Raw genomic sequence first — 26,855 nt, forward strand, 5'->3', positions numbered from 1 at the left:
CACAACCTCAGGCAGTGCATTCCAGATCCTAACCACTCACTGCGTAAAAAAGATTTTCCTCATGTCTCCATTGCTTTTTTTGCCAATCAGCTTTAATCTGTGTCCTCTGGTTCTCGAACCTTCCACCAATGGGAGCAGTTTCTCCCTATCTACTCTGTCCAGAAACCTCATGATTTTAAACATCTCTATCAAATCTCTTCTTAATCTTCCCTTCTCCTAGGGGAACAGGCTCAGATTCTTTAATCTACCTACGTAACTGAAGTCCCTCCTCCCTGGAATCATTCTCAAGAATCTTTTCTGCACTCTCTCTGATGCCTTCACATCCTTCCTAAAGCATGGTGCCCAGAACTGAACCGCTGCACCAGGTGAGGCCAAACAGGTTTAGAATAATTTCCTTGTTTTTGTACTTTATACCCTTATTTATAAAGCCCAGAATTCAAGGATGCTTTACTGACCATGCTCTCAACCATTCTTCCCATCGTCGATGATTTTTGCACACATATCCCCAGGTCCCACTGCTCCTTTAGAATTGTACTTTTTATTTTATATTGTCTCTCTCTGTATTTTTCCTACCAAAATGAATCACTTCACCCTTCTCTGCATTTCATTTCTTGTTGGCCCATTCCACTAGCCCAGCTAGGTCCTCTTGAAGTCTTCACTATCCTCTGCACAGTTCACAATACTTCCAAGTTTTGTGCCATCTGCTTATTTTGAAACTCTTCCCTGAACACAGAAGTCTAGATTGTTAATATATATCAGGGGGAGCAGGGGTCCTAACACATATCTCTGGGGAATTTCACTACAAACCTTCTGCAGTCCGAAAAACATCCATTAACCACTACTCTATTTTCCGTCACTCGGTCAATTTTGTATCCATGTTGCTCCTGTCCCTTTTATTCCATGAGCTCTAATTTTGTTCACAAGTAGTTGTGTGGCACTTTTTCAAATGCCATTTAGAAGTGGGGAGGCATTGGCGCGGTGGTATTGGAACAGTATTGGTTCTGGACACGATACCCAGGGTAAAAGCAAAATACTGTGGATGCTGGAAATCTAAAATATAAACAGAATATGATGGAAAAAATCAGCAGGTCTGGCAGCATCTGTGGAGAGAGACTTGCTGAGATTTTCCACCATTTTCTGTGGCTACTCAGGGTAATGCTCTGGGGACCGGGGTTCAAATCCCACCACGGCAGATGGTGAAATTTGAATTCAATTAAAATTTTTTATTAAAAGTCTAATGACAACCATAATCATCATAAAAACCCCACCTGGTTCACTAATGCCACTGAAGGAATATAAGAAAAATACACCATATCAACTGCGTATCTACCCTCTCTGTTACTTCATCAAAAAGCTCAAGCAAGTTAAACACGATTTGTCCAGAACAAATCCTTGTTGACTTTCCTTAATTAACCAACATTTGGCCATGTGACTATTAATTTTGTTTTTGAATTGTCATTGCTAAGAGCTCCCCCACACTCCACTTCTATGGAGTTTAAAGCGACCTATGATTGCTGGGGTTAACCGTATACCTTCTTTGAACAAGGGTGTAACATTTGCAATTCTCCAGTCCTCTGACACCAACAAGTATCCAAGGAGGATTGGAAAATTATGCTGATGCCTCTGCAATTTCCATGTCCTACTTAACCTCTTCCTTCTCACTGACGGGTATTACCAGGTATAATAGGAATAAAACTGCATGGGCGTGTAACAGCTTAAGTGCTGCCTTACAAACATTTTGTTTGTGTGGGCCTTATAGTTGTATTTAATTGCATTATCTTTTTATCAATTATGTGCTTTTGAGCATAACCCACTGCTCCTTTCTGCATGTAGGTCGGTAAGGGGACTGTTTGCTCAGAGCCAGTTGAAGCCTCCTCATGCCCCATCTGTAGCCTGCACATATACAGCCAATGGAGGTGATGGCAGAAACGTGAGGATGTGGAGCTTCCCAGAGAACCAGTATTGTTTATCCATGCCATCTCTAGCACCCTGGCCCACCTTGCTCACTGAGCAATGTGACAGCAACCCTGAGATACTCAATCCAATCTACCAGCTTCTGAAAACCAGGGGAGAGAGCACACTCCATAAGGGAGCTCAATGACTTTGGAAACTTCATTGAAAAAGCCTTAGACTTGCCACCTTTTCCACTAAGAGCAGCCTGTGGACCTCTCCACAATGGCCTTCAATTGTCCCTGGTTCACGGGCACGTTGCCCACTGACTAGGTGATGTTCCTGCGCTTAGAATATGCCTCTTTTGAAGAAACCTCTTGTGGGGACTTCGGACTTTGATTCCTCAGCCGAAGGGGGACATGAGCTAATCCAGCTTTCCCTTCTGCTTTCATCATCATCTCATCCTCCTGCTCACTTGTGCAGAGTGAATCAGCTTTTTGCACTCTCATTGCTGTCACTACAGACATCTGATGTGGATGTATCAGAGCTGGTGATGGGATGGGTAAGAAGAGCGAATGGAGTGAAGTGAAAGTCGCTGTAGTTCCAGAGGACCCTAGGCTGCTCACTCATTAGGGAGAGATGACTAGTGGCAAGTTTAACCTAAGGGTCACCACACCTCAGGCGAGGGGTGAGGTTGAGAAGGCAGTGACTTCAGAGTGAATGCTGGCTGCTACGAAGTGCTTGGGGGGTCCGGACCTGTGGGCTGGTGAAATTATTCTTCTACAACTCAAAATATATTCTGATGGTTGAATCACATGCAACGGGAGAATGATTTGCTACACTTCCTAGTGCTTCAGTGCGTGTAATTGGCAGGCAGTTTGTAGATGAGTGAGTTGAGTGAAATGCATTGAGAAAAATGGCACTTGTCCTCAGCTTGAAGGGAGTAAGGGGCTCCAACTTCCTCACTGTCCCTATAGCCTCACTCCATGCAATTCAGCAAACAAACAAGGCCGACATAGTGATAAAAACAAAAAAACTGCGGATGCTGGAAATCCAAAACAAAAACAGAATTACCTGGAAAATCTCAGCAGGTCTGGCAGCATCGGCGGAGAAGAAAAGAGTTGACGTTTCGAGTCCTCATGACCCTTCAACAGAACTGAGTGAATCCAAGGAAGGGGTGAAATATAAGCTGGTTTAAGGTGTGTGGGGCGGGGGTTTGGGTGGGGGGAGAGAAGAGGAGGGGGTTGGTGTGGTTGTAGGGACAAACAAGCAGTGATAGAAGCAGATCATCAAAAGATGTCACAGACAACAGAACAAAAGAACACATAGGTGTTAAAGTTGGTGATATTATCTAAACGAATGTGCTAATTAAGAATGGATGGTAGGGCACTCAAGATATAGCTCTAGTGGGGGTGGGGGGAGCATAAAAGATTTAAAAATATTTAAAAATAATGGAAATAGGTGGGAAAAGAAAAATCTATATAATTTATTGGAAAAAACAAAAGGAAGGGAGAAGAAACAGAAAGGGGGTGGGGTTGGAGGAGGGAGCTCAAGACCTAAAGTTGTTGATTTCAATATTCAGTCCGGAAGGCTGTGAAGTGCCTAGTCGGAAGATGAGGTGTTGTTCCTCCAGTTTGCGTTGGGCTTCACTGGAACAATGCAGCAAGCCAAGGACAGACATGTGGGCAAGAGAGCAGGGTGGAGTGTTAAAATGGCAAGCGACAGGGAGGTTTGGGTCATTCTTGTGGACAGACCACAGGTGTTCTGCAAAGCGGTCGCCCAGTTTACGTTTGGTCTCTCCAATGTAGAGGAGACCACATTGGGAGCAACGAATGCAATAGACTAAGTTGGGGGAAATGCAAGTGAAATGCTGCTTCACTTGAAAGGAGTGTTTGGGCCCTTGGACGGTGAGGAGAGAGGAAGTGAAGGGGCAGGTGTTACATCTTTTGCGTGGGCATGGGGTGGTGCCATAGGAGGAGGTTGAGGAGTAGGGGTGATGGAGGAGTGGACCAGGGTGTCCCGGAGGGAACGATCCCTACGGAATGCCGATAGGGGGGGGTGGTGAAAGGAAGATGTGTTTGGTGGTGGCATCATGCTGGAGTTGGCAGAAATGGCGGAGGATGATCCTTTGAATGCAGAGGCCGCTGGGGTGATAAGTGAGGACAAGGGGGACCCTATCATGTTTCTGGGAGGGAGGAGAAGGCGTGAGGGCGGACGTGCGGGAGACGGGCCGGACACGCTTGAGGGCCTTGTCAACGACCGTGGGTGGAAAACCTCGGTTAAGGAAGAAGGAAGACATGTCAGAGGAACTGTTTTTGAAGGTAGCATCATCGGAACAGATGCGACGGAGGCGAAGGAACTGAGAGAATGGGATGGAGTCCTTACAGGAAGTGGTGTGTGAGTGGCTGTAGTCGAGGTAGCTGTGGGAGTCGGTAGGTTTGTAATGGATATTGGTGGACAGTCTATCACCAGAGTTTGAGCCAGAGAGGTCCAGGAAGGGAAGGGAAGTGTCAGAGATGGACCACGTGAAAATGATGGAGGGGTGGAGATTGGAAGCAAAATTAATAAATTTTTCCAAGTCCCGACGAGAGCATGAAGCAGCACCGAAGTAATCATCGATGTACCGGAGAAAGAGTTGTGGAAGGGGGCCGGAGTAGGACTGGAACAAGGAATGTTCCACATACCCCATAAAGAGACAGGCATAGCTGGGGCCCATGTGGGTACCCATAGCCACACCTTTTATTTGGAGGAAGTGAGAGGAGTTGAAGGAGAAATTGTTCAGTAGAGAACAAGTTCAGCCAGACGGAGGAGAGTAGTGGTGGATGGGGATTGTTCGGGCCTCTGTTCGAGGAAGAAGCTAAGGGCCCTCAGGCCATCCTGGTGGGGGATGGAGGTGTAGAGGGATTGGACATCCATGGTGAAGAGGAAGTGGTTGGGGCCAGGGAACTGGAAATTGTTGATGTGATGTAAGGTGTCAGAGGAATCACGGATGTAGGTGGGAAGGGACTGGACAAGGGGAGAGAGAAGGGAGTCAAGATAACGAGAAATGAGTTCTGTGGGGCAGGAGCAAGCTGACACGATCGGTCTACCGGGACAGTTCTGTTTGTGGATTTTGGGTAGGAGGTAGAAGCGGGCCATCCGAGGTTGGGCGACTATCAGGTTGGAAGCTGTGGGAGGGAGATCCCCAGAGGAGATGAGGTCAGTGACAGTCCTGGAAACAATGACTTGATGTTCAGTGATGGGATCATGGTCCAGGGAGAGGTAGGAGGAAGTGTCTGCGAGTTGACGCTCAGCCTCCGCGAGATAGAAGTCAGTGCGCCAGACAACAACAGCACCACCCTTGTCAGCAGTTTTGATGACAATGTCAGGGTTGGACCTGAGAGAATGGAGTGCAGTAAGTTCATAGAGAGAGAGATTAGAATGGGTGAGAGGAACAGAGAAATTGAGACGACTAATGTCGCGCCGACAGTTCTCAATGAAAAGATCAAGAGAAGGTAAGAATCCAGAGGGAGGGTCCAGGTGGAGGGAGAATATTGGAGGTGGGTAAAAGGATCCGTTGAACGGGGAAAGGACTGCTGCCCAAAGAAGTGAGCCTGGAGATGAAGACGGCGGAAGAAGAGTTCAGCATCATGCCGAGCCCTAAATTCATTGAGGTGAGGGCGTAAGGGTATGAAACTAAGTCCTTTGCTGAGCACTGAACATTCAGCGTCGGAGAGGGGAATGTCAGGGGGTATAGTGCATACACAGCTGGGGCTGGGATTGGAAGATGTGGTGGGGACGGAGGGACAGGCAGGGGTGGAGGGTCCTAGATGGGTGTTGGTGTTGGTGAGTTGTCGGAGCTTGCGTTCCTTAGCACTTGAGAGAAAGAGAAAAAGTTTCTTGTTGAGGCGTCGGATGAGACGAAGAATAAAATTAAACTGGGGCCACGTGCAGCTTTGAAAAAGGGTGCAGCAGTGCTGCTGGAGGGAGACATAGTAGCGGACTGGTGCACTGTGAGAAGTACAATCTTTCAGAGATGTTAAATTGAGGCCCCCTCTGAGAAATATGTAAAAAATTCCATGGCACCAGTCAAGGAAGAGTAGGGGTGCTCTCTCTGGTGTCCTGGCCAGTATTTATTCCTCAACACCATCTAAAGCAGATTGTCTGACCATTTATTTGATTACTGTTTGTTGGATGTTGCTGTTCACAAATCAGCACGTGTTTTTTACAACAGAAATTACACTTAAAAAACTATTTAATTGATGGTAAAGTGCTTCAGATGACCTGAGGTCATGAAAGGTGCTTTATAAATCCAAGTCCTTCCTTTCTATGAGTTTGTAAACACTGAATATATGAGAGGATACACAACTTGTATTGATGTACTCGGTGAGCTATGGTTACTGTAAGAGGCTTACGCTGAGTATGATATTGGACAAAAACATTGTGTGGCTCAGATAACTGATAACCTCTTACATTGTTGGCAGCACCAGCAAATTCTGTACCAGCTGATGTTTTCTCTTTATGGCACTGAAGAGTTGCCTAATTTCATAATATTAATAGGACCATGATATTAGGAGTTACTTGACATTTTGTCATTGGTGGTGATCCCTCGATTCAAGAACGATGTCTACTCAGGTTTGCAAGTTTCTGCCGTTGGGTCCTCATGAACAGGCCGATTATCGATCCGCATTAGATATTGGGATTTGGAGTGCAGGATTTGCTTCCTTTGCTTTCTTTCTCTGCCGCTGCTCTCCCTCATCATTAAGACATTTTGACTCAAAGCGTGATGCAGCTTGATGGGCAAATTGTCACCATTTTGAATGAAGACTAGCAAGCCTCCCCCCAGTCATTAATGTCAATACTTCCAAGCATCAAAGTGAGCTTCATAGTGTATTTAAAGCATTTTCTTTGTCCTCACTTGGAACACTGGCCATTTGATAGATGAGAAAACAGGACCTAGCAGGGAAACATCCAGATACAATGTCCAGTCTAACGAAGGTGCAGGAATTTTGCCTGAATGCTTGTGGAGCTGTCTTCAAGAAGGACACTAGCATTTGTTCAATGGTCCTCCCATCAAATCAGGAGGATTACTGACAAAATATCTCGAGTGCTCGTACCAGCGAGTTACTTAGCAATTACAATATAAAAGTACAGTAATAAAATGTACATTTAAATGTAAACAAAAAACTTTTTTCTGACTGTTTTGCTTTTTGTACCTTCTGTTAAAAAAATATTATAAGGATAAAATGATCTGATCATCTCTTCTTGGCATTTTAGCCTTTGTTCTATATTCATATTTATTTTTAAATACACAGATTGCCTTTTCTTCTGTGTCCATTCTATTCTTGGAGAAAGTGAAGAGATTCTTTTTTAGGTTGATGCCTGGAATGAGTTCATCGATTTACAAGACACTGGGTAAATCTGGGTTATAAAGCATGCTGATGACAAGGTTAGGGGGCGATTTGATTAAGGTAGTTGAAAATAATTACAGGAATTGACAGGGTAGTTAGGGAAATTCTTCCTTTGGTAAAGAATCCAGAACAAGAGGACATTGTCATAAAATTCAAAGACGTGGAAAAGCAAATCTAAGAAAAACCTCTTTATACAAAGGGTTATTAGTATATGGAATGTACCCAATAGAAGATCTTGGGTGCAGAATCAATTTGAATGTTCTGAAGTGCTACAGAGAAAGGTGCGTGATTAGGATTAAAGAGATAGAGGGGCAAACCAAACAAAATGGCAAATCAGGTTTGATGGAGCCAACGGCCTACTTCTGTCTTGTGTGCCAGTCAGCACACTTGCTATTTGAATTATTTTAAACAGTGAGAAAAACACTTTCCTCTGGTCCCATCAGTAATAGTCATAGTGCTAGAAAATATCAATTGTGATAAGCCCTTAAGAAAACATACACTAGTATTACCAGTATTACAAAGAAATACACACTATTAACAGCTTAGAAACAGACCATTAGCCCAACAAGTCTGTGGCAATGATTTTCCTCACAAGAGCCTCCTTATCAATCCAAAGCATTCCCCCCACACCGCCCCCCCCCGACCCCCCACCGCCACCGCCTTTTCATCTAACCCCATCAACATTTTTGCTTATTTCTTTCTTCCTCGTGTGCTTTTCTAGCTTGAATTTATCTACCATATTCACTTCAACTACACCTCTGGTAGTGAATTCCACATTTAACACATAGGTGTTAAAGTTGGTGATATTATCTAAACGAATGTGCTAATTAAGAATGGATGGTAGGGCACTCAAGATATAGCTCTAGTGGGGGTGGGGGGAGCATAAAAGATTTAAAAATATTTAAAAATAATGGAAATAGGTGGGAAAAGAAAAATCTATATAATTTATTGGAAAAAACAAAAGGAAGGGAGAAGAAACAGAAAGGGGGTGGGGTTGGAGGAGGGAGCTCAAGACCTAAAGTTGTTGATTTCAATATTCAGTCCGGAAGGCTGTGAAGTGCCTAGTCGGAAGATGAGGTGTTGTTCCTCCAGTTTGCGTTGGGCTTCACTGGAACAATGCAGCAAGCCAAGGACAGACATGTGGGCAAGAGAGCAGGGTGGAGTGTTAAAATGGCAAGCGACAGGGAGGTTTGGGTCATTCTTGTGGACAGACCACAGGTGTTCTGCAAAGCGGTCGCCCAGTTTACGTTTGGTCTCTCCAATGTAGAGGAGACCACATTGGGAGCAACGAATGCAATAGACTAAGTTGGGGGAAATGCAAGTGAAATGCTGCTTCACTTGAAAGGAGTGTTTGGGCCCTTGGACGGTGAGGAGAGAGGAAGTGAAGGGGCAGGTGTTACATCTTTTGCGTGGGCATGGGGTGGTGCCATAGGAGGGGGTTGAGGAGTAGGGGTGATGGAGGAGTGGACCAGGGTGTCCCGGAGGGAACGATCCCTACGGAATGCCGATAGGGGGGGGTGGTGAAAGGAAGATGTGTTTGGTGGTGGCATCATGCTGGAGTTGGCAGAAATGGCGGAGGATGATCCTTTGAATGCAGAGGCCGCTGGGGTGATAAGTGAGTACAAGGGGGACCCTATCATGTTTCTGGGAGGGAGGAGAAGGCGTGAGGGCGGACGTGCGGGAGACGGGCCGGACACGCTTGAGGGCCTTGTCAACGACCGTGGGTGGAAAACCTCGGTTAAGGAAGAAGGAAGACATGTCAGAGGAACTGTTTTTGAAGGTAGCATCATCGGAACAGATGCGACGGAGGCGAAGGAACTGAGAGAATGGGATGGAGTCCTTACAGGAAGTGGTGTGTGAGTGGCTGTAGTCGAGGTAGCTGTGGGAGTCGGTAGGTTTGTAATGGATATTGGTGGACAGTCTATCACCAGAGTTTGAGCCAGAGAGGTCCAGGAAGGGAAGGGAAGTGTCAGAGATGGACCACGTGAAAATGATGGAGGGGTGGAGATTGGAAGCAAAATTAATAAATTTTTCCAAGTCCCGACGAGAGCATGAAGCAGCACCGAAGTAATCATCGATGTACCGGAGAAAGAGTTGTGGAAGGGGGCCGGAGTAGGACTGGAACAAGGAATGTTCCACATACCCCATAAAGAGACAGGCATAGCTGGGGCCCATGTGGGTACCCATAGCCACACCTTTTATTTGGAGGAAGTGAGAGGAGTTGAAGGAGAAATTGTTCAGTAGAGAACAAGTTCAGCCAGACGGAGGAGAGTAGTGGTGGATGGGGATTGTTCGGGCCTCTGTTCGAGGAAGAAGCTAAGGGCCCTCAGGCCATCCTGGTGGGGGATGGAGGTGTAGAGGGATTGGACATCCATGGTGAAGAGGAAGCGGTTGGGGCCAGGGAACTGGAAATTGTTGATGTGATGTAAGGTGTCAGAGGAATCACGGATGTAGGTGGGAAGGGACTGGACAAGGGGAGAGAGAAGGGAGTCAAGATAACGAGAAATGAGTTCTGTGGGGCAGGAGCAAGCTGACACGATCGGTCTACCGGGACAGTTCTGTTTGTGGATTTTGGGTAGGAGGTAGAAGCGGGCCATCCGAGGTTGGGCGACTATCAGGTTGGAAGCTGTGGGAGGGAGATCCCCAGAGGAGATGAGGTCAGTGACAGTCCTGGAAACAATGACTTGATGTTCAGTGATGGGATCATGGTCCAGGGAGAGGTAGGAGGAAGTGTCTGCGAGTTGACGCTCAGCCTCCGCGAGATAGAAGTCAGTGCGCCAGACAACAACAGCACCACCCTTGTCAGCAGTTTTGATGACAATGTCAGGGTTGGACCTGAGAGAATGGAGTGCAGTAAGTTCATAGAGAGAGAGATTAGAATGGGTGAGAGGAACAGAGAAATTGAGACGACTAATGTCGCGCCGACAGTTCTCAATGAAAAGATCAAGAGAAGGTAAGAATCCAGAGGGAGGGATCCAGGTGGAGGGAGAATATTGGAGGTGGGTGAAAGGATCCGTTGAATGGGGAGAGGACTCCTGCCCAAAGAAGTGAGCCTGGAGATGAAGACGGCGGAAGAAGAGTTCAGCATCATGCCGAGCCCTAAATTCATTGAGGTGAGGGCGTAAGGGTATGAAACTAAGTCCTTTGCTGAGCACTGAACGTTCAGCATCGGAGAGGGGAAGGTCAGGGGGTATAGTGAATACACGGCTGGAGCTGGGATTGGAAGATGGGGTGGGGACGGAGGGACAGGCAGGGGTGGAGGGTCCTAGATGGGTGTTGGTGTCGGTGAGTTGTTGGAGCTTGCGTTCCTTAGCACTTGAGAGAAAGAGAAAAAGTTTCTTGTTGAGGCGTCGGATGAGATGAAGAATAAAATGAAACTGGGGGCACGCGCAGCTTTGAAAAAGGGTACAGCAGTGCTGCTGGAGGGAGACATAGTAGCGGACTGGTGCACTGTGAGAAGTACAATCTTTCAGAGATGTTAAATTGAGGCCCCCTCTGAGAAATATGTAAAAAATTCCATGGCACCAGTCAAGGAAGAGTAGGGGTGCTCTCTCTGGTGTCCTGGCCAGTATTTATTCCTCAACACCATCTAAAGCAGATTGTCTGACCATTTATTTGATTACTGTTTGTTGGATGTTGCTGTTCACAAATCAGCACGTGTTTTTTACAACAGAAATTACACTTAAAAAACTATTTAATTGATGGTAAAGTGCTTCAGATGACCTGAGGTCATGAAAGGTGCTTTATAAATCCAAGTCCTTCCTTTCTATGAGTTTGTAAACACTGAATATATGAGAGGATACACAACTTGTATTGATGTACTCGGTGAGCTATGGTTACTGTAAGAGGCTTACGCTGAGTATGATATTGGACAAAAACATTGTGTGGCTCAGATAACTGATAACCTCTTACATTGTTGGCAGCACCAGCAAATTCTGTACCAGCTGATGTTTTCTCTTTATGGCACTGAAGAGTTGCCTAATTTCATAATATTAATAGGACCATGATATTAGGAGTTACTTGACATTTTGTCATTGGTGGTGATCCCTCGATTCAAGAACGATGTCTACTCAGGTTTGCAAGTTTCTGCCGTTGGGTCCTCATGAACAGGCCGATTATCGATCCGCATTAGATATTGGGATTTGGAGTGCAGGATTTGCTTCCTTTGCTTTCTTTCTCTGCCGCTGCTCTCCCTCATCATTAAGACATTTTGACTCAAAGCGTGATGCAGCTTGATGGGCAAATTGTCACCATTTTGAATGAAGACTAGCAAGCCTCCCCCCAGTCATTAATGTCAATACTTCCAAGCATCAAAGTGAGCTTCATAGTGTATTTAAAGCATTTTCTTTGTCCTCACTTGGAACACTGGCCATTTGATAGATGAGAAAACAGGACCTAGCAGGGAAACATCCAGATACAATGTCCAGTCTAACGAAGGTGCAGGAATTTTGCCTGAATGCTTGTGGAGCTGTCTTCAAGAAGGACACTAGCATTTGTTCAATGGTCCTCCCATCAAATCAGGAGGATTACTGACAAAATATCTCGAGTGCTCGTACCAGCGAGTTACTTAGCAATTACAATATAAAAGTACAGTAATAAAATGTACATTTAAATGTAAACAAAAAACTTTTTTCTGACTGTTTTGCTTTTTGTACCTTCTGTTAAAAAAATATTATAAGGATAAAATGATCTGATCATCTCTTCTTGGCATTTTAGCCTTTGTTCTATATTCATATTTATTTTTAAATACACAGATTGCCTTTTCTTCTGTGTCCATTCTATTCTTGGAGAAAGTGAAGAGATTCTTTTTTAGGTTGATGCCTGGAATGAGGTCATCGATTTACAAGACACTGGGTAAATCTGGGTTATAAAGCATGCTGATGACAAGGTTAGGGGGCGATTTGATTAAGGTAGTTGAAAATAATTACAGGAATTGACAGGGTAGTTAGGGAAATTCTTCCTTTGGTAAAGAATCCAGAACAAGAGGACATTGTCATAAAATTCAAAGACGTGGAAAAGCAAATCTAAGAAAAACCTCTTTATACAAAGGGTTATTAGTATATGGAATGTACCCAATAGAAGATCTTGGGTGCAGAATCAATTTGAATGTTCTGAAGTGCTACAGAGAAAGGTGCGTGATTAGGATTAAAGAGATAGAGGGGCAAACCAAACAAAATGGCAAATCAGGTTTGATGGAGCCAACGGCCTACTTCTGTCTTGTGTGCCAGTCAGCACACTTGCTATTTGAATTATTTTAAACAGTGAGAAAAACACTTTCCTCTGGTCCCATCAGTAATAGTCATAGTGCTAGAAAATATCAATTGTGATAAGCCCTTAAGAAAACATACACTAGTATTACCAGTATTACAAAGAAATACACACTATTAACAGCTTAGAAACAGACCATTAGCCCAACAAGTCTGTGGCAATGATTTTCCTCACAAGAGCCTCCTTATCAATCCAAAGCATTCCCCCCACACCGCCCCCCCCGACCCCCCACCGCCACCGCCTTTTCATCTAACCCCATCAACATTTTTGCTTATTTCTTTCTTCCTCGTGTGCTTTTCTAGCTTGAATTTATCTACCATATTCACTTCAACTACACCTCTGGTAGTGAATTCCACATTCTTATTCACAAAGTTATTTTGTGAAGACAATGGGACTTGCTACCCAGCCAGTTACACCCCACCGGACACTCAATACCCTCTGTGGAGGGCAAAATAATCTCATCTCCTGCTGATTCACCTCTCAAAAATGTGACAAAAGGTTTCCAAGGTGAAAAATCAAAAAACTGGGATTACAACAAGGGATGCAAGACATGTTTAATTGAATTCCCTTCCGGGAATATACAGAAATGAGTTTAAAACTGGCTCTGACAGAGAAAGGAGAACAAGCAGGAGGAAAAGAAACAAGACTATCATCTGAAAAGGCTGCTGGAAGAGAGCGGTGAGGTCTCTTTCTCTGTAAGCAAAAAGTGTTTCATAGAAAATAGAAGCAGAATTAGGTCATTTGGCCCTTCGAGCCTGCTCCGCCATTCAATATGATCATGGTAGACCCTCTATCTCAACGCCATACTCCCACTCTTTCCCCATACCCCTTGACGTCTTTAGAGTCTAGAAATCTATTTCCTCCTTAAATATATTTAGTGACTTGGCCTCCACAACCCTCTGTGGTAGAAAATTCCACAGGTTCACCACCCTCTGAGTGAAGATCTCAGTCCTAAAGGCCTACCCCTTGTTCTAACCACCCTCCCCACCCCACCCCAGCCAGAGGAAACATCATCCCTGCATCCAGTCTGTCCAGCCGTGTCATAATTTCATACGTTTCAATGAGATCCCCTTTCATTCTTCTAAACTTGAATACAGGTCTAGTCTGCCTAATCTCTCCTCATATGACAATCCTGCCATCCCAGGAATCAGCCTGGTGAACCTTCACTCCACTCCCCCTATGGCAAGAGTGCAAATCTGAACCAAGCAAACTCCAGAATTGTATTGGAAACCATTCAACTTCAATGGCCACAATGTTCCACAATCTACGCCTCACAGACAAGCAAAGGACTTACTCGTATATTTTTTTAACCTTTATTTGGACTCTTAACTTTCTTACTGCTGATCGGTATGTGTGTCCTTGCGTCTTTTACTACTTTTCTCGGGTTTTAGTAACTAATAAACTTACTCTTTCTTTGACTCAAGAAAACCTGGTTTGATTGGCTCCTTGTTAAAAAGTAAATACAGTTGGACTGACAAAGGTATCCAACGGGGGAAAATAATTTTTAAAACCTATGGTGCAACCAACAGAGGGTGCTGAATAAAAAGAAAGCCAGCTCACTCGTCCTTACCCAGTCTTAACAATGTAAATGAATAACACTGGTTCCAGCACTGAACCTTTTGGAAGACTACTTGCCACAATTTTCCAATCCAAATAATAACCTACTATGCCTACAACCTACTGTTTTCGGTTTTGTAGCGAGCTTGCTATCCATACTACATGTCCTCTGACTCCACGTGTTCTGATCTTAATCGCAAGTCTATTATGTTGATATCTTCTCAAAGATTTTTAGGAAATTCAATGTCAGCTACATTACCCTTATCCACTCTTTATTGTTACCTATCTTTCTGTTGCTAATACAAAGGATTTGAGGATTAGAAAGCTCTGGGATTGTGGCCACTGCTCATAAAAGATTAGCTTTCATTGAATACATATATGTTATTTTGTCATTGTGACCAGTCCCCAGAAAAGGGTGTGAAAAGCTGCCCAATTTTCAGGCATTTTCTCTTTGACTCAGTTGCTAATAAGTGAATGAACAGTCAGAGATTGACTCTGCCCCCATCCCCTATTCTTATGGAAGATCTACTATTGCTATATGATTGGAATTGGACTTTTGTCCTGCAACAAATTGCAGGCCCAATTTCAGTACCTTAAAAACCTGATAACCCTTTCTAATTCTCCAAACTAGAGGTCAAGCTCTTTGATGGCCTTACCCCTATCTCTGTGACCTTATTTAGCTCAACACCCCTCCAAGATTCAGCCTTCCTCCAACTTTGGTCTCTTTCCCATACCCTATTTTCTTCGCCTCTCCACTGATAGGCCTGCTTTCACCTCTTCATCAGTAGACCAGACCTGGTGGAACTACAGCTCACAGATCACTTCCGGCCCATGGGAGCTTCCAATCTGGTTTGTGACTATAGCAAGGAAGGTACACAAGTTGCACTGGTGAATGCAGTGCATGCCAAGTGTGCATGCTCAACTGCTCCTGGCTGAGTGGTGTTGGGAGCTGTGAAAGAAAAATGCAGATTCTGGAGAGCTTCAAGGGAAATACTTCAATACCGAAGGAAGTACTTCCTAGTAAGTTGAGTTGACCCAATGATTGAGGCCAGCAGAGGGCATTTTTGGGGGTGCATGTTAGTCGAGTGAATGCATGTGGAGCAACATTGAGCACAACGTTAGTGTACATTTAAGAGTACTTATTAGATTACTGCAGTGTTGATTTGATGTCTGGTTTTTGCAGGTATATACACTATAATTTCAAAACTTCAATTGGTTTGTGTTTTGTTTTATTGTATTAAAGGTGCTATGTATAAATGCTATTGAGTCAGAAATTCCAAATAAAAGGTTAAGACATAGAATGAATGACCACCACTCTCATGTAATGACACAACACATGGATAAAGGTTATTTTGTTTAATTGTAGTAATCCAATGTATTGCATGTCTGTTCCTTCATAAGTCTTCACCAGTACAAAAAGAAAAAAAAATTGTGCTATAATGGGCTTGTAAAACACAAAAACTGCAATCTTATATCAGCCTTCTACAGTGAAAATCCAAAATAGGTTTAATTAAAAAAATTAAAAACTAAAACACTTACTTTATTATTATGGACAGCAAAACAGTGCGAATTTTCACATCAAAGTGCATCGGTATTTGAAACCGTTCACATACATACAGCAGTTTCATACACAGTGCTTCCATACTGCTTCCAGGTCAGAGGGCAAATGTTCGCAGTGGATGACTGAATGTGCCTGACAGGGTGTTATCAGTAAAGATTGCCAGACATAGTATTTGTTGTTAACACATTGAATGTTTCATTCATTTGGGCAATGCTTGCAACTTGCTTTTCCTTAAGCTTTTAACTATTAACCAAAGTGCCACTGATGCCAGATATACATGCATTGATGGCTCCAAAGCAAACACTATATGATTCACAAAAGCTTTGTGCCAGTTTTTGGCACTTTTAAAATGTGTGTGCTGGAGGCCTTCTGGCTCCTCCTTTGGAGAACGGCCTGAGAGCCAAGGAGCTGTGGATGGAGCTCTGTCCCCTGATGTCCTCACCCAATTCTGGATGTAGGCCAGTATAGTGAGGAAAAAGAGGAAACAGTTGAGAGAAAGGAAACAATAGAGAAATGTGAACACAGTACAGAAAGGATTAAACAAGCAAACATGAAAGAGAAAAGAAGAAATGAGAAAACAGAAGAGATAAAAAAGCATTTAAGGAGAAGAATTGACAATGAAACAGTGAAAACAGAAACAAACAGAAATCAGTGGAGAAAAGCAGAAATTACGGAAAAGCAAAAGCGTGTAACAGTAGAAAGAACAATGAGAAAAAGGTACAAGGAAGAATAAAAATGGGCAAGGAAAAGGAAACACAACAGAAAGAAAAACAAAGAAATACAACAAAAACAGAGAAAAGCAGGACAAGAAAACACCTATGAAAACAGCAAATGAAAGGTATGGCAGAGAAAGAATAAATGAGAAAGAAAAAAAGAGAGAAAAGAGCAAACAAAAAACAGCACAGAGCGAAAAACAAATGATAAGCCCAGAGAATGAGAAAAACACAAATGGGAGGAAGCTCAGAGAGAAAGTACTGACATCTGATGATAACGTGACCATTTGAAAAGATCACCATTTGAGTGGACACAGTACAGCATGTAAAATCTCAAACAAATATTCATGATTATCATGTTTAGATGTTAAAAGGTTTCAAACAGTATAGATGACAGTATCAGAATGCAGTGTGTTCCTCACCCTTAAACCAAATGGGTAAATACCCTGCATGTCTGGATACAGTGCTGCATGTGCATGGTGATTCATCAGCAACCTATTTGTTTTCTAAGCCAACTGCACAACAACCCCAAAGGATACTTAGCACTATAGTGCCATCCGATTCTTTACCTACATCCCACCAGGTTATTGTGCTATAATCCTACTGGGTTACTGCTGCATTACACGATCATCATTTAGTGAGAAATAGGTTTATCCCTACATTCAATAAGTGGTGTAAATGTTCAAATAAAAGGGCAAACAAAATAAATGCAAAATGCACACAGGACGTCCAAGAATCATTATTAACACTTGGTATCCATGCAAGTGTTAACATCGTCTTTTAACACCAGATGAACACAATTTAAAGTCACGTTACATGATCATTCAGTCTATGGTATCTACAATTCATGTACTTTGGATTCCGGCATTCATCTATCTGACATTGAATTCATTTTTTAAAAATGATTTCATCTCTTCTCGCAATGATAGAACCAACCCCTTGCTGGAACAGTCCCAAGGGTGAAGACTCTTCGCCACCTTATCCTATTCTTCTGTGCGTGACTTGATACTACGGCTATTTGACACGGAAGGCATCATACCCAAGCCTGATACATTCCTTAAGTGACAAGCACTGTTGACTCCACAGCCCAGATCAGCTAAGTGAACATAGAGCAGTCTGAACAGCAGAGATTCTTATCTGTATGATTTTCTATACAGTTTGCCTGTGGAGGAATCCCACAGCATGCATTTTTTTTTATAAAAATCAGCATTAAATGTTAAGTACTGAGCACTGGAAATAAAACAAGGAGTTTGGGACTTGTAATATTCACTCCCCTTTAAAGAAAATAGCAGCATATCATCGGGACCCGGAAGCAGTATGTGAATAACACAACTTGACACATACCAACAATGTAGAATTAGCATGGTACCATTATAAACAAACGTGCACATTTCCACAGACACAAAGCTGTCTTTAGTACATCAGGTTAATTCAGATACGGTATTGGTTAGCATTTTTGTTTTCTCGGTCATAGTATGTAATGTGGAAAATAAATATGAGAAAAACAGTAGCTTTATCCTGAATGATCAGTAGGACAGCCCATCAGCATGGGAGTCCTAAATCCTCAGGTCTCCAATAATGAAGAAAGGACCAGAGAGATCTTGTCCTCACTCCTGCAGAGTCATGTATTAAACGTTATGACAATTGCTTTCAACAGGAGCCGCTGCTGGTTTCAATATTAAATATCTTTTTGTTCAAAGACTGACTGTGAATATTATCTTTTTACTGAGAGGGTTTCTTAGTGCATCAAGGATGATACAGAATTTTCTGGGATACCTATTTCATTCCAATCCCCGTGTGGAAGTTCTTCCAGAGAGTTCCAACTCAGGTCTGTTTTTTTTAAATAACCTCCCTTCCTCCCCCTCCTCAGTTACTTTCTCTCCTGATGTTGCCTATTTTCTCTGGGGAACAATTATATGATCACCAGTTTCCTGGGTGCAGGTGAGAATTTCATAGGTGTGACCGTAGGCTGTAAATCTGGTGAGTTATTCGCAAGGCGTTGCGATCAAAGCTCACTCCGTTTGCACCCGACATACACATTTTTCAGCAAACAGACACTGGACAGAGATCAGGAGCAGGAATACTGGCGGATTTTTCCTCTTTCCTAATCTAAGCACACTGAAGACCATTGAAATACCCCATGTCAGGTTCACTAAGGATCAGCTAACTTGGTGCAGTCCATGCATCGAACCAGAGGCCCTCCTGTACAGCTCAGTACAATACAGGACATGACTCCACTGACCCAGAGGGGGATTTTCTTAGTTGCTTAACTTATTCCAAGTTACAAGTGCAGTGAAGAATTGAGGCAATGACAGTAAAATCAAATATAGGACATGAAGCAAAACAGGTGATATCGCATTAGTTGCCTAGTATACATCCCACCAATACTGGGTATCCTTTATAATAGGTGGTTAAAATGATTCAACTGGCCATGTTCAATTTCATCCTCAATGAATTAAATCACCCTGGAAAAACTTCTAGTGCAGTGAAGTGAGGAATGAGGCAGCTACCGGGTTAAAGACTACACATGTTCTGCCTTATCTTTTTAATTTGACCTGTGGAAATGGTCGAACACCACATACACACAGCCATTAACTAGTGGTAAGAACGTTTGAAATGAGTGACCACCCTAAACTGAATTGTGAAGGTGATACTTATAATAAACCGGGTCAGAGATCTGAACTCCACACAGGAAACACGGACAGTGATGCAATAGAAACCAAATGCTGATAGTTTGTGTTATGTAGGTCAGGCAATCAAATAAGGCTAGGTCTAGATGAATGCATTGTTACACACAGGCATATAAACTAATGCAGAGATTAGTGTTCTAGCACCACAGATACTGAAGATAGACGTCAGATTTTCCATATGTACAACTTATTCATGCTTGAAGACACTTAAAGATTCGCAGTGTTATTAGTCACCTTTTTGCCTGCAAAGCTAACAATTTTGATGCACTCTCGGGCACTAGCTCATTGGCATATTAGACCTGCAGGGCGATTCCTGAATAAGTTACGTATAAGGCAGGTGAGATCCAATTGATTCCCAACCAGAATTATTATTTAGAAAATGTATTTTGGCACATTAAAGCAAAAAAGATCCGAGGTATTTGCAAAAGCAGAAAGCACACACTGTCAAGGTTAGATTTCATAACATGAGATTAGTAATTCTTTCCGTTATGAAGGGAATCAATGCAAACATGGTTTCTTTTCCAATAAGCTACAAGCCGAATTCTGACCCACATTTTCTGATCTATGTCACATTATTTTAAAGCCTTTGTGCCGTTATATGGGGAAAGAGGTTCATTAAGAGCAATTGCCCTTTGGTGCCTACAGTGCCAGATTTTGCACCATCACTGCACCAGTCTATATAAAACTGTACAACATAAGTTATTAGTGTCAAAAAACAGGTCAATATGCACTCCATCAAGAGATAACATTCTTTTCAGGAGGCCTAGTTAAATACATACAAATTATACTTTAAACTATTAAAGCTAATACTAACAAACTGTTATATACACTGCAAATTATGAGCAAGACCACAGGGGAAAAACAGCCACCTTTCCCCTTCATTGATAGGTGCACTCAAATCAAACAGATTTTCTGAATGATTTGCTGAATGGATCTATGTTACAATTGAAAAAAGCAGACCCCCCCCCCACCCCTCTATCCACTCAAAAAATAAAAGTTAGGAGTTAGAAATCTGTACAACTCCGGTTATATTACAAAATGAGATTCAAAGCTGGATATTTGGAACAACTTAGCTGTGGATCACTAGCACGCGTGGTGGAAACAAGGTTCCTTGCAGCAATTCTGAGACTACGTGGGGAAAGATCTCAGCACTTTGATTCATTTTTTTTCCTCATCAGTCAACCACGATTACATAACCTCACTCAAAAGTGAATTTTCAAAAAATGAATAAACCCCTCACAAAAATTACATTAGAGCCTTATTAAAATGAGGTGTGACTGCAATAAAAGAGCTGCTGTTTATACTGTCACCATCGCAAACCAAACCTACTTGCTGGCTTACAAAGTTGAGGGAAGCTTTTGGAGGGCTACCTGAAGGCTGCACAGCCAAGGTAGCTCCCTTATTTGGCTGCCATGATAACAAGCACTATACTCATGCGAAAGCCCTGCATAGTACTGTAGCCAAGAGCCTCGCTTAACAAGCAAGTCACTTTAAAAAATACACACCAAATAACCAAAAGGCAATCATCCCCAGACATCACTTGTTGGAATCCCTCTCTGAATGCAGCTACAATTGAAATGGAGGATTGGGGAAAGGGAGGAGGCAGTGGAGGGTGCACTGGCTATCAGGGCTTCTGGCAAAGAATAACCACTCTCATGATTCAGAAAGCATTTCCAGGAGAAAAAATACACTGTCAGGATTCTATGGACTACAACAATGGTTTGTTGCAAGAATGTCTAACTTAAGTCAGTTTTTTGGCTTACGTGGATAACATAAGGCAATACAGAGATTTGTGGTTCGCACTTTAATCTGCAGGCTTCACTCCTATCTAGCGAGAGCTGAGAAATAGAAGTAATGGCTATGAGCAAATATGGTAAGTGTGTTGCCCACACATGTATCCAAAAGGCACCCTCCCATTCCCACTGCAAAGAACCAGTGCTTCACTATGCTCACACAACCTTCCAATAAGACTTTTAAGGGTATTTATTTTATTCCTTGCCTCAGGCCATTCTTTAAAAAAAAATTAATCAATGCAAAGCTCTGACACTGCACGCAAGAAGCAGGCACCTCCAGTTTGGAATAGGTTCTTGGCACTGACTAGTTGCTGGATCTCAGTCCAGCTACAAGTTAAGTATTTCAAGTGTGGCTGGGAAGGTTTAGTAAACGCACTTCAAATGACTGAAGATGCCGATTGGGAAATATTTCACATGAGATGACCACTGAGCAGCAAGCTGGAAAAATTTTACATCGTTCCATTCCACTCCGTCAATTGTTACTGAAAGAGAAGCAGAGAAACAGTAAGTAGAATGGACAAAAATGTTTGTATTTTCTAATGGGGAAAAAAGGCTAACATAGAAGAAGAGAATTTCTTTTTATGCAGTGTGGTGTTATGATCTTGAATTCACTGCCCAAAAGGATGGTGGAGTGAGCTTCAATAGTAACTTTCGAAAAGGGACTGGATAGATACTTGAAAAGGAACAAGTTGCATGACTTGCGGGAAAGTACAGGTGAGCGGAACTAAATGAATAGCACTTTCAAACAGCTAGCACAAGCACGATGGGCCAAAAGGCCTCATTTTGCACTGTATGATTCTATGGGTAATCATTGCTATGCTAACTTGTTCTTATGCTTTTACCTGCTTGAGAGGAAGTGACTCCTGTCTGTACCTTATATCTATTCAGGGAGATCCCCTATATCAATTTCTGGCATTTTGGGCAAGCTTCCCAATCTGAGAGTAGGGTGGGTGGTTGTGGGTGGCAGTGGGAGGAGCAGCGTAGGACAGTCTGGCTGTGCTCTGCTCCACTGCCAGCTCTTTGAGTGACCAGATAATTTCACCCGAGCACATCTTACAGAATGCACAATAGTAACACTGTCTACACCAAACACACCATTTGTGACCTAAAATCTGAATAATGAACCAACCACTGTCAGTAATTCAGCAGGGCAACACATTTTTTCAAATTCATGTTCAGTATGTGGGTATGCAAAGACACCACTTATTGACAAGCTCTAATTGTCATGAGAAGATGGTGTGGACCTTATTCTTGAACCACTGCAGTCCACGAGGTACTGTCACAGTGCGATGCAGCTGAATGGCATGCTAGGCATCTTCAGAGGGTAGTATAACAGTCAACCACATTTATGTGTGACTGTAGTCATGTATGGGCCAGACCAGCTAAAGATGGCAGGTTTCCTTGTTTAAGAAGCCACTGAACCAGTTGAGATTTTATGATAATCTGACAGCTTCGTGCTCATTTTTACTGGTTCCTGCTTTTTATTTTCAGTGTTTTTTAATGCAGTTTTAAATGTTCAAACAGCCATGGTGGGATGGGACTCACATTCCCCTTGATTATTAGTTCAGATTACCAGACAAAGGACATAGCCCACCACATTACAGCACTCCTTTTATTCCTCCCTTTTTAATTAGTTGTTTTGATTTTTATTTACTTCCCTTCCTTCCTGGATTTATATGCTGCTTTTCATGTTTCAGATGTCCCAAAGTAGTTTACAACCAATAAGTACTTTTCTCAGTGGTTATTACTGGCGTATGGTACAATGGATGGTGATAGAGTTCCAGTACATGGGCCAAATAGCTGCTCCTCATGAGAGCCTGGCTGGTGCATGTCAGCAGCTGCCCACCTTGGGAGCATCACAGGAAGCTCGACCCCATTCTTAATTCACCATCTGCATGTAAGCACTTGTGAGAGGACCCACTATATAGTATGATTAAGTATATTTATAGCCTGTGTTTTTACCTTTCCCTTGGTCAAGGGGGCCATTGTGATGGTCTTTGCTGAGGTAGCAGGCAAGTTATCAGCTAACTCAGACTTGGGATGGGGCCTCAATGAGGTTTTATCAGAAGGAACCTGAGGAGGACATGGGCCGGAAATTCCTCAGACCTGCCCCTGCTTCACTGGAAACATGATCAAAACCCTGTTTGCACTACTTTTCCACTGAAGTTACTCTGGTGAAGTGGGAGCAGGTCCAAGGAATTTCCCACCCATTACACATTTTATACCAAAACCCAAATGACTAAGTGAGCAAAATTAAAACTGAAGTATTCTGAGTTGTTAAATACATCTCCACTAATATTAATTATATAAAAATACTGTTTCTAAGCATGAAAGGGCATGTATGGGACATGAATCTCTGAAAGGTGGAGACGGAGGGGATGGGATTCAGCAAAACATATTTAGAAACCTCTGAACTAACTATCATAGACTAATGGTTGGAACTAGAGTCAGCTGTGTCTCTGGGGTAGCATTTTCATTTCAGTCAAGAGGTCCTGGGTTTAAGCCCCACTTCAGAGAATTGTGCACAAAATCTAGGCTGACACTCAAGAGTGCAGTACTGAGACAGTGCTGCAGGGTCAAGAAGTGCTGTCTTTTGGATGAGACTGAGGCCCCTTGCGTGAACGTGAAGCAACTCAGGCTGTTTCTTCAACCAATAGAAATGGAAAAAAAAGATTGGTCATTACTATATTGCTGCTTGTGGGATCTTACTGTGTGCAAACTGGTTTCTGCATTTCTTACATTATAACAATGATTACATTCCAAAGTGCATCATTTGGCTATAAAACACTTTGGGATGCCCTGAGATTGTAAAAAATGCTATATAAATGCAAGTCTTTCTTAAGGTCCATCTTTGGCATCATAACCACCTGTACATTTACCCAGTGAAGCTCTATAAGGAAGCACTTATGAGGGTTCTGGTACTCATGAACTCAATTTCCTTCAGTCCTACCTCGCAGCATGGTCTGTTGTTGTTTTGCAGTACAGATCAATCGGCTGATGCCTTCAATCACTTGGCTCTTAGATTCCAATTCTTTGTCTTTTGTCTTCTTAGGCAAGAACATCACTACAAGAAAGGTTATGAACATATTTGTACAAAAAAATGAAATATTAAAATCTGAAGCACAGCACTCCAGTTCAAAGTGGCACACTGAATTTTAGGATAAACAATATTGGGATGGGGCAGGGTTGGGGTGGTGGGAGAAAAGGAAAAGAAGCAGTCACTGTTGGTTTTTTTGACCTGGCCTTTCTCACAGGGCATGAACCAGGAATGTACAAACAGCTGCAAATCTATAAAAAATTCTATCATCTATTGGTGTACAATTAACCAATTAGAATGCCAACTTAGACCACTTTTCCATAAGGAGCACCTATACTGTGGCTTTAAAAGGGACAGGCCAAGTTAGCAACTACAATAGTAATTAAAGTCCTGCCCTGTGCACTTTCTTACCTTTTTTGTTCTTCTCCTTTGTCACCACTGTCATGGACATTGTTGGCAGGGTTGTAATTTCTCCGCCATTGGGCAGCCTGCTGACCTGGAGGGAACGGAAGGTACACTTTAGTGTGTTCTTCGCCGTGGCATCCTTTTTCTCAGGATCCTTCTTCTTGTCAGCCAGCTGCTGCGCAATCCAGTAATCAACCTGCAGTCCCATCAGTTCTCCGCTGTGGCCGAGGCTCTGTGAACTGTTGAGAATCAAGTGTCAAGAAATTACTGACTGCTGACATATTTCATACCTGTGCTCACAAAAGCCCCATCATTTAACAACACTGGACATCTGGGCTAGACTGTCTGAGTCAAAGGAACTATTAAGAAGGCTCCATGTGGTAACTGTGAACATGCAGTAAATTATTGAGAGGGATTCACCTGTGTGATTCCCCACAGGATGAGCTCTTGATCTCTGCTGCAGAATGTGCTCAGTGGAGACTAGGAGTTTTCTCACAAGGAAGGAGAGAAGTAAAGAAGAATTTAAAGGACAAATAGACAACGCTACTGTCACATGCCAGCTAGCTGCCATATGGTTATAGGCCAAAGACTATAAGGGGAAAATAATTACAAAAGGGAAAGGAGAAACAGAATGTTAACTGTACTAACAACACTCAAAGTTTAATTTTCTCTCCTTGTAAAGAAAAATCAGTTCTGTTGAAGGGTCATGAGGACTCGAAATGTCAACTCTTTTCTTCTCCGCCGATGCTGCCAGACCTGTTGAGTTTTTCCAGGTAATTCTGTTTTTGTTTTGGATTTCCAGCATCCGCAGTTTTTTGTTTTTAACTCAAAGTTTAATTACTTACGTTGAGTGTTGTTAGTACTGTTTACCTACTGTTTCTCCTTTCCCTTTTTGTGATTATTTGACTTTTGGTTAATATAAGTGTTTAAATTACTTTGTGTACTAATAGAATACTTAAACAGGTACCATGTGAAGAAATTAAATCTACTCAGACTTCAGTGGAAATAAATCCTCATTACTTGGAAAAGCACAGTCTACTCTCCAAAGACTCAAAAACGCAATCCTATTCATTGTGCATTTGGATCTAAGAGAGACACCACGACTCAGCTGTGGATCAGTGGCAGCACTCAATGAGGTTTTGGGTTCAAGTCCCACTCCAGAGACGTGAGCACAAAATCTAGGCTAACACTCCAGTGCAAGTACTGAGGGATGCTACAGTGTCAGAGATATGCTCTTTCAGAGAGACATTAAACTGAGGCCCCATTTGCCCTCTTGGAGGCATGTAAAAGGTCACATGGCCACTAACAAAGAAGAGCAGGAAAGTTCTGAAATAAAAGCAAAGTGCTGGAAAAACTCAGCAGATCTGGTAGCATCAGTGGAGAGAAAAACAGAGTCACGTTTCAAGTCAAATATGACTCTTCTTCAGAACTGTAAAGCACTTTCGGACAATTAAAGGCCCAATAAATTGAACTCTTCCTTCCTATGGAGATGCACAGCCACAACCATTGAGGATAAATCTATCTCTTACAGATTGATTGCCCAAGGTGCTCATCAGTGCATGAAACCAGCCACATGGCCACAAGCACTAACACATGCAATTCATAAAAGTTCAAGGACATCACTGCAGGAGTTCCTCAGGGTAGTGTCCCAGGCCCAACCATCTTCTGCTGCTTCATAAACTACCTTTCCTCCATCATAAGGTCTGAAGTGTAGACGTTTGCTAATGATTTAGTACCATTTGCCTCAGATGCTGAATCAGGCCCTGTCCATATGCAGCAAGACCTGGGCAATATCCAGGATTGGGCTAAAAGTGGCAAGTAAGATTTGCGCCACACAAGTGCTGGGCATCGACCATCTCCAACAAGAGAGAATCTAACCATCTCCCCTTGACATTCAATGGCATTACCATCCCTGAATCCCCCACTATCAACATTCTGGGAGAAACTTAACCAGACGAGCCATAGAAATACTGTGGCTACAACACCAGGTCAGAGCCTGGGAATTCTGTGGCAAGTAACTCACCTCCTGACTCCCCAAAGCCTGTTCACCATCTACAAGGCACAAGTCAGGAGTGAGATGAAATACTCTCCACTTGCCTAGATGAGTGCAGTTCCAACAACCCTCAAGGAGCATGACACCATCCAGGACAAAGCAGCTCACTTGCTCAGCACCCCATCCATCATCTTAAACATTCACTCCCCCCACCACCAACGCACAGTGACAGCATATAAAAGATGCAGTGCAGTAACTCACCTTTGCTCAACAGAACCTTCCAAACCCACATCTTCTACCACCTAGAAAGACAAATGCAGCAGATGCATGGGAACACCACCAACCAAATCCCCTCCAAGGCATACACAATCCTGACTTGGAACTATATTGCTGTTCCTTCACAGTGATTGGATCAAAATTCTGGAATTCGCTTCCTAACAGCACTGTGGGTGCACCTACATGAGATGGGCTGCAGCAGTTCAAGATGGTGGCTCACCAACACCTTCTCCAGGGCAATTAGGGATGAGCAACAAATGAAGTTCGCATTCCATCGAAGAA

General features: G+C 43.0%; 1 protein-coding gene across 1 annotated transcript in view; it reads right to left on the minus strand.

The window, feature by feature from the left end:
• Positions 1 to 20,212: 20,212 nt before the first annotated feature.
• Positions 20,213 to 26,855, minus strand: part of pacs2 (phosphofurin acidic cluster sorting protein 2) — a 257,934-nt gene continuing 251,291 nt past the window's right edge. The window contains exons 22-24 of the mRNA XM_041214574.1: positions 24,311 to 24,543; positions 23,813 to 23,926; positions 20,213 to 21,344 (exon numbers count right to left, since the gene is read on the minus strand). Coding sequence (XP_041070508.1) covers positions 21,226 to 21,344; positions 23,813 to 23,926; positions 24,311 to 24,543 — 466 coding nt within the window. The 3' untranslated portion in view covers positions 20,213 to 21,225. The remainder of the gene's footprint in view (positions 21,345 to 23,812; positions 23,927 to 24,310; positions 24,544 to 26,855) is intronic.

The sequence above is a fragment of the Carcharodon carcharias genome, chromosome 20 (assembly GCF_017639515.1).
Source record: "Carcharodon carcharias isolate sCarCar2 chromosome 20, sCarCar2.pri, whole genome shotgun sequence".
Lineage (NCBI taxonomy): Eukaryota > Metazoa > Chordata > Chondrichthyes > Lamniformes > Lamnidae > Carcharodon > Carcharodon carcharias.